Source organism: Chiloscyllium plagiosum, chromosome 9, assembly GCF_004010195.1.
Source record: "Chiloscyllium plagiosum isolate BGI_BamShark_2017 chromosome 9, ASM401019v2, whole genome shotgun sequence".
Taxonomy (NCBI): Eukaryota; Metazoa; Chordata; class Chondrichthyes; order Orectolobiformes; family Hemiscylliidae; genus Chiloscyllium; species Chiloscyllium plagiosum.
The window spans coordinates 9,608,982-9,617,845 of NC_057718.1; the positions used below are offsets into that span (position 1 = coordinate 9,608,982).

Sequence of the window (8,864 nt, forward strand, 5' to 3'; positions counted from 1 at the left end):
ATCCCCAAATCCCACATATTCTTCCTGCCCCCATCTCCCTCACATGCCTCACCCAGTCTCTTGTCCCACCTTCATTCCTCCTCTCACACCCTCCTCCCATCCCTGACTCCATCTCACACACCCTCCTCCCTTGCCCATTCCTTCTCCTATACCTACGTCCCATCCCTCATGCCCATCGTTTTATACCCTAGTCCCATCCTCTATCCCCATCTCTCACACCCTTTTCCCATCCTCTGTCGTTCCTCCAACATCTTTCACCCAATACTCATCCAATGCCTTTCAAAGTTTCCAGAAGGAAGACTTCACTCTTTGTTGGTGGAATGTCAGGGCTTCAGAAAAAAAGGAGGGCAGAAGACATTCCTTGAGTCAGACAGTTGTGGAATTGGCCTGAAACGTTTTGCCTCAGTCACTATGTTAACATTAAAGGCTTGATTGGATAGGTGTATGAAGGAGAATGGATAGAGAAGGGTAAGTGATCAGGGACAGTAAATATAATTAGGAATATCTACTCACCTGTAGGATTAATGCCAACATTGATTGGATGGGACAAAAGGTGTTTCCTGTGTTGTATGTCTTATACATGTCTATGAAGTGAGATAATGTTTCACTGCAGGGTTGCAAAAGAGATTTTATTTCTTAAAGGACCATTTAAAAAATGCATCCAACCGGCAGACAAATATCATTTTATTGCTGTGGATTCCAAAGCCACTCAACTGAAATGCACAAATTAGAAATCCAAGATTTCAACAGTATTATAAATTAAATGTCAAAAAATGTTTAGTCCTGGTTACAAACCCATCCCAGAGATTTCGGATGTTGCTAGTGCTGCAGGCGCAATCTGGAGTCAGCCCATCTTCAATCCGTTTCTAAGATAATGTCAACATCGTCATGAACTCCTTGAAGCAGCAGTTCTCCAGCGAAGTTGACCTTCTTCTTCTTTTTTGCGGCTCTTAGGGTGCCAACCAGGGCCTCAAAAAGATTGGTGCATTTATCATCAGAGAACAGCATTCCAAATTTCACCCTAATTTTTCCATCTGCACCTGGACATAGTACAAGAATAACAGAATATCAGGAGGTCCACATTTCATGGTCCCATCTATACACCTGTATCGCAGTTCTTTCACAGTTTGATGTTAGCAAGACAGAACTCATCCTATGCAGCCCCACCAAGAACTTCACATCTCAGAACCAGAAAGAGGCCATTCAGCCCCTTCTGTTCTGTCATTAAAGTAGATCACAGCTAATCCGTACTTCACTCCATCTACATGCCTTGGTTCCTTGCATTTAATACTCTTGCCTAACAAAAATCTGTTCAGTTTCAACATTTTCAATTGACCATCCAGCCTCAACACTTTTTTTGTGGAAGACTGTACTATCCTTTATCAGACAACATGAAGGGGTGATCAGCCAGGAATATATTCTAAAGCTGCACCCTTTTATTCTCTCTAATGATCTCATCAAATCCCTTCATTATCTTCAACACCTCAACTGAATCATCTGGTCATCTACTGTAATTGAGAGAAAGCAGCAAGAGCATTAAGAGTTAATTATATACAGAGGTCTGGGGTTATTCGTGGCTAGATTTCTGAACCTGAAAGATCACACTGAATCACTTGGGTTTTTAACACCGTCTGACCAATCTCATGTGTGTTTTTGGTGCCAATGCACAGATTAGCAAATCCACTGAATTCAGAATGTGAAGTTTCAATTTCTAACTGACTAGGCAGATACCATGAACAAACATTAGACTGCCATAATCAGTGAAAGTTATTAGAAAGAGTAATTAAATAAAATTTCAGCTTTGATCCTATTACTAAGCTTTTTCAACACTCTCTCCAGTCACCTGTGAAGTGTATTTTTCAGTTTTACTTAACTAATGGTTGAGTAGAAAGGGAGAAATCAAGGCTAATATTTGTAGGCTGTATGGAGGAAAGAGCAATGGCTGTATTCTAACCGTGGGGTATACCTTGTAAGTTGAATTACTATCAGGACTGCAAAAGGTCCTTGAGACCTCCACAATAGTTGATTTAATTAAGGGTCTTGATGATGTTCCATTTCTTAATTCCAATATGGCTTCCATGATTCTACCATATTGCTGGCATAAGTCTTCTGTGTCTCACTGTTATACTTGGAGCAGTGAAGGCTATTTGGCCCATTCAAACAATTCACTTTAATCTAATTTCCTTTGGCAGAATCCTACTAAGCCTCCTTCACTGTACCACATCCCACCAAAGATGATCTTGCCTGCTATCTATTTATATTAGGTGCCTATAATGGCCAATGCTTTCTGTTCTTATCCTAGGCAGAACCATGTGGTTAGGTCAAAGACAAATAATTAAAAAGAAAGATCAAAATGATGTTTTATGGCTTTGTTAGGAGTTAGAAGCCTCCATAATTCACTAACCTGAAGATCCAAGACGACGAATCTCTTCGATTAGAAGATCGATCTCATGTTCAGTATTCATTCTCACCTGAAAGGAGTTAATCATCCTTGTTAATGTGTTAAAGAGTATTCTTAATAGTTTTACACCAATTAATTTGAATCATCCTATGGATTTGTACAGGTCTTAGAACAAAGTTAAGAAGACACTGATAGAAGAGTTGAACATTCTGAGGTGTTCTCACAGAAACTGTTTCTTCTGGCAAGCGGATCAGAGCACATAGTTTAACATTCTTGACAAGATGAGTTTTTTTAAGTGCAGTGATTTGTTAAGAATTGGGTCTTCAGTTGAAAAGGAAGAATTTGAAGGGGACTGAGGAAAATTGCAGGGAGTTATATTGCTCATTCAAAGAGTCAGCATAAGCAAACCACTTATTTCTGTGCTGTGTGATTCTGGAAGGATTGTACCAATGGAAGCAATTGCCCATGTAAGTTGCTGAGGATAAGACTAACAATAGCATAACATTTGCAAGCTTATGTAGAGTGGGAGAAAGCTCTGTTTCTGCCAGCATTCAAAATCAGCAGTAACCAATCACACTAGATTAGATTACTTACAGTGTGGATACAGGCCCTTCGGCTCAACAAGTCCACACCGACCCGCCGAAGCGCAACCCACCCAGTCCCATTCCCCAACATTTACCCCTTCACCTAACACTACGGACAACTTAGCATGGCCAATTCACCTAACCTGCACATTTTTGGACTGTGGAAGGAAACTGGAGCACCCGGAGGAAACCCACGTAGACACGGGGAGAATGTGCAAACTCCACACAGACAGTCGCCTGAGGCGGGAATTGAACCCGGGTCTCTGGCGCTGTGAGGCAGCAGTGCTAACCACTGAGATACCGAACACACAAATAAGATTAAAATGAAAACAAAATGTTATGGATCCAATGTTAGCTTAATTCAGTGGGTAGCAGATTCACTTCTGTACCAGATGGCTGTTGGTTCATGCCCCAATGGAGATAGGCACTTACTTTAGGTTGACACTCCGAAGGGAGTGTTAAACTTTCAAAAATGCTGCCTTTCACATGAGACATTGAACAAGGCCTCATGAGAAGAAAAGATAGGAAACAGAATTAGGCCATTCAGCCCCTTCAATCTGACCCACCATTCGATATGAACTGCTAATATGGTTCTCAACCTTATTTTCCTGCTGTTTCCCCTTAATCTTTGTTCTTCTTACTAATCAAGAACTTATCTCTTTCTCTGTATTTAAGAAAGGACCATAGAATTCACACAGTAGGGTTCTATGATTCTCTCTTAAATGTAGTCAATGACTGCAAGTTCAGGAGAACTCGAAACGTTTTACAGAATGTTCTTGTTCAGCAATGGCCTTGCGTAACTCAAGCTATTGGTGTGGAAATTGACTAAGATATTCAATAAAGTGGATGACTTATAATAACAGAGCAAAATTGTGACCTTTAGTCCTTGAAACAGATAGTGAATTTCAATATTAAATAAGAGGAATAATACTGTTCTTCAGTCCAACAGGCATTAAATCTTCAGCAAGGTTAGTTGACATTTATCACATAATGAAAAGTCAGCGAAACAGACATTTGGGACAGATTGCCTGTTTCTGAGATGTAAATTCTAAGCAATTCTATGCAATAAAGGGTTCCTTATCTGTTTGATAAAAATGCTGCAGAATACAAAGTCTCTGAGGTTATTTTTATTTTAACATATTATCTGGCATGATAAGAAAACATAGCTCCTGCTCAAGATTGCAGAAAGGCTTCCAATCTTGAACTGAGTTCTGGAGAAGGGTCACTGGACTCAAAACGTTAACTCTGTTTTCTCTCCACAAGTGTTGCCAGAACCTGCTGAGTCTCTCCAGCAATATCTGTTGTTTGTTTGTTTCAAAATCTCCAGTATCCACAGTTCTGGGTTTTATTCTGATCTTGAAGTCTGATTTATAATTGAGTATGCTAGCATAGTAATAGGATCTACAGTAATCGGACATCTTCCTGGGTGGTGGTGTACAAGAAAAAGTGACACTATGAATAGGCTCAATTTATCTTGTCTCTGATGCTTAATCAATTGTCTCCTACGCAGTATGTACTAGTGAATGTCAGACAAGGATAAGGCTCGTCTTCACAATCATGCCTATCATCCGGACAGTCAACACTGACTTTCTCAGTCCCAAGTCTAAGTACTAAGTATTGTGGGGTTTAATATCCAGTTATTGTGGTGGGGGAAGGGACAATTCGATCATTGATACTTATCCAATGATCCCACAACCACTATGTTGTACAGCACTCCCAAATTTCACTCCACAGTGATCAGTCATTCCAATGAGATACCGCCTAGCTATCTACAATGTGGCAAGTCAGTAATGGACAACTGGAGATGCAAAATTTCATTTTATTCTTGACAAACATTGATAACGATTTTAGTAGGGGAGGCCAGTGATGGGTAATGAAGATTCTTAGTTGGCCTAGCCCTTTATTGGTCAGTGCATTGAGTATAGGAGTTCAGACATCATGTTGAGGCAGTATAGAACTTTTCAAATATTGCTTTCATTTCTGATTTCCTATTTTAAAAAAGATGTTGTTAAACTTGAAAGGGTTCAAAAAAGATTTACAAGGATGTTGCCAGGGTTGGAGGGTTTGAGCTGCAGTGAGAGGCTGAACAGACTGGGGCTTCCTTCCCTGGAGTGTCACAGGCTGAGGGGGTGACCTTACAGAGGTTTATAAAATCATGAGGGGCATGGATATGGTGAATAGCCAAGGTCCTTTCCAGGTAGGAGGGTCCAAATCTAGACAGCATAGGTTTAAGGTGAGAGGGGAAAGATTTGAAAAGGACCTGAGGGGCAACTCTTTCACGCAGAGGATGGTGCATCTATGGAACTAGTTGCTACAGGAGGTGGAGGCGGGTAAAATTACATTTAAAAGGCATCTGGATGAGTATAGAAATAGGAAGGGTTTAGAGGAATATGGCCAAATAGGACTAGATCAGTTTAGGATATCTGGTTGGCGCAGACATACAACATAGAACATTACAGTGCAGTATAGGCCCTTCGGCCTTCGACGCTGCGCTGACCTGTGAAATCAATCTGAAGCCCATCTAACCTACACTATTCCATTATCATCCATATGTTTCTCCAATGACCACTTAAATGCCCTTAATATTGTCTGTGCAAAGAAACTACCTCTGACATCTGTCCTATATCTATCACCTCTCAATTTAAAGCTATGTCCCCTTGTGCTAGCCATCACCATCCGGGGAGAAAGGCTCTCACTGTCCAACCTCTCTAACCTTCTGATTATCTTACATATCTCAATCAAGTCACCTCTCATCCTTCTTCTCTCTAACAAAAACAGCCCCATGTCCCTCAGCCTTTCCTCGAAAGACCTTCCCTCCATACCAGGCAACATCCTGGTAAATCTCCTCTGAATCCTCTCCAAAGCTTCCACATCCTTCCTATAATGCAGTGACCAGTACTGTACGCAATACTCCAAGTGCGGCCACACCAGAGTTTCGTACAGCTGCAACATGACCTCATGGTTCCAAAACTCAATCCCTCTACCAATAAAAGCTAACACACTGTATGCTTTCTGAATAACCCCATTAACATGGGTGGCAACTTTTTAGGATCTATGTACCTGGACACCAAGATCTGTCTGCTCATCTCCACTGCCAAGTATCTTACCATTAGCCCAGTACTCTACATTCCTGTTACTCCTTCCAAAGTGAATCACCTCATACTTTTCTGCATTAAACTCCATTTGCCACCTCTCAGCCCAGCTCTGCAGCTTATCTATATCCCTCTGTAACCTACAACATCTTTTGTCACTATCCACAATTCTACCAACCTTAATGTCTTCCGCAAATTTATTAACCTACCCTCTATACCCTCATCTAGGACATTTATATAAATGACAAACAGCAGTGGCCCCAAAACAGAACACCACTTGTGACTGAACTCCAGGATGAACACTTCCCATCAACCCTCTGCCTTCTTTCAGCTAGCCAATTTCTGATCCAAACCGCTAAATCATCCTCAATCCCATGCCTTCATATTTTATGCAATAGCCTACTACGGGGAACCTTATCACATGCCTCACTGAAATCCATATACACCACATCAATGACTTTACTCTCATCCACCTGTTTGGTCACATTCTCAATGAATTCAAGAAGGTTTGTGAGGCACGACCTACTCTTCACGAAACCATGTTGACTATCCATAATCAACTTATTCCTTTCTAGATGATTATAAATCCTCTATCTTATACCCCTTTCCAACACGTTTCCCACAACTGAAGTAAGGCTCACAGGTCTATAATTACCAGGGTTGTCTATACTCCCCTTCTTGAACAAAACAAAAACTCTGCTTCTAAACACCACATGGATAAAGTGCTGACTTTCCATTCTAATACAGTGGGTCTGTCACATTACATTTATATTATAAACAAACAGTTAAACTGGGATTCACAAGCTATTACTGCTAATTATACCTACTGCAATGTTTCCAGATTGCGCAACGACTTTGAACCCTTTTTTAGATTACATTCCCTACAGTTTGGAAACAGGCCTTTTGGTCCAACAACTCCATACCGACTCTCCGAAGAGTAACCCACCCAGACCCATTTCCCTCGAACTAATGCACCTAACTCTATGGGCAATTTAGCATGGCCAATTCACCTGAACTGCACATCTTTGGACTGTGGGAGGAAACCGGAGCACCGGGAGGAAACCCATGCAGACACGAGGAGAATGTGCAAACTCCAAGAGGCAGTCACCCGAGGCTGGAATCAAACCTGGCATCCTGGTGCTGTGAGGCAGCAGTGCTAACCACTGAAACATCGTGCCACCCTTCTGCCACCTTGTCCGTAATGTCATCATGTGTGAGCAAAACAGTGTTAGGTGCATTAGTCAGGGATAAATGTAAGGGAATGGGTCTGGGTGGGATACTCTTCTGAGGGTCGGTGTGGACTTGTTGGGCCAAATGGCCTGTTTCCACACTGTAGGGAATCTAATCTAATCTAATCTTGGATCGAAGGGTGTTCCTGTGCTGTATAACTCCATGAATTCAAACACTATATCTGTGCATCAGTTTTGTTCAAGGGGATGGGCTGCTCTTAAAAAAGGACTTGTGCAAAGAACAAGTTGGGGCAGGTTTTGTTTGAACAAGTTTTAATTAAATAAATGCAGTGAGTGCTTCAGGGCAAGTAGATACTCCTCACATGATGCAGATGTACAGCTTTTGAAGTGATTTCTGCATAAACTCATTCTAATTCCCAACATCCAGACTAACTGAACTGGGAGTTGCAGCATAAATCTGATCAGTTCGACTGTCTCCCTAACTCAAGTTCAACTTGAAAAAAAAATACAAGGAGATCAATGGGGAAGTGATGAGTTTTATAGGAGACTACATCAGAAGGGGGGGGGGGGGAGAAGTGAGGATGAGGAACAACAGCAAAGTGGGAAGGAGAGATGGGGACGGAACCGTGGAAAAAAGGCAGGGGCGAGGGGGAAGAAGGAGTGGAAAACGGCGTGGGGTAAAAGGTGACCAAAATATAAAAGGAGCCAGGCGATTGTACAATGCATACAACACATTTCACTCACACACACACATAAGCAAAATGTGAAAGTGAGTCTTATAAGTAGTGCCATGCTTGGCTCCCTTAAGATATTGGGAAGTGGGGCACTGTAACATTTAGACAGGGTGTTGCGTCCGGTTCATGCCTCGATTCACACGTGATATTAATGTAACCAGCACGGAAGTAACCCGCCTTTACCAACATCCCGCACGGAACACAGCCGGACATGAATTATACATTATACACAGAACACCTCCCTAGAAATGTCGCACCACCCAGAACCAATCTCGGTCACTGAACCAAGGATCCAGTTTTAAAAAATCCCCACTCGAGCTGCACTGTCAGAATGAAAAGGCAAAACGCGATCGCTTGTTGCAAAATCGGAACATAAATGTTTGCTAATTTCAGCTGTTTCCAGCGCTTTAATTCCAAACCAATCTCTCTTCTCTCAGAAACAACTACCTATTCATCCCACATAATTTCGTAAAAGCAAGAGGATAAATCTACATACTTCAGTTTTCTTCTGTCTCTGCTTCGTTGGTTTATGTCAAGTAATCAACAAGCAACAGCTCGAGTACAGGAAGTGTTAACGATGAGGAAGTTCAGAAAAAGATCGGCTGCTCAGGCTGACGTCAGGAAGCTCTTTCTGTGAGTTTCAGCGGATTTCCACCAGGGTTTTTATTTGTTCACATCCTCCTGGAGAGTCCTGTGTGAACGGTGTTGCATGTCTTTTCCGTTGTGTGACTCTAATTCTGATCCGTTTTCGGTGAGATAATTGATGTTAATCAAGGTTCCAAACGCAAATTGATATTCGCAAAGATCACCTTTAAATACTCGAATGCCAGCGCCCCCCTGCAAGTAGTGACACATACCTAGGA

At 41.8% G+C, this 8,864-nt stretch overlaps 1 protein-coding gene across 1 annotated transcript; it reads right to left on the reverse strand.

The window, feature by feature from the left end:
• Positions 1-667: 667 nt before the first annotated feature.
• abracl (ABRA C-terminal like) lies at positions 668-8,591 on the reverse strand. The gene is made up of 3 exons (XM_043695340.1): positions 8,498-8,591; positions 2,405-2,471; positions 668-1,040 (listed from the first exon to the last, which is right to left on the reverse strand). The coding sequence occupies exons 2-3, from the start codon at positions 2,463-2,465 to the stop codon at positions 856-858; spliced, it is 246 nt and encodes an 81-aa protein (XP_043551275.1). The 5' UTR covers positions 2,466-2,471; positions 8,498-8,591; the 3' UTR covers positions 668-855.
• Between the last annotated feature and the right edge of the window lie 273 nt (positions 8,592-8,864).

Coding starts and splice junctions, on each gene's coding strand:
- abracl (XM_043695340.1), bottom strand. CDS start 2,465: ATGAATACTGAACATGAGATCGATCTTCTAATCGAAGAGATTCGTCGT. Junction 1,041..2,404: donor TCGTCGTCTTGGATCTTCAG/GTTAGTGAATTA, acceptor TACTATGTCCAG/GTGCAGATGGAAAAATTAGG.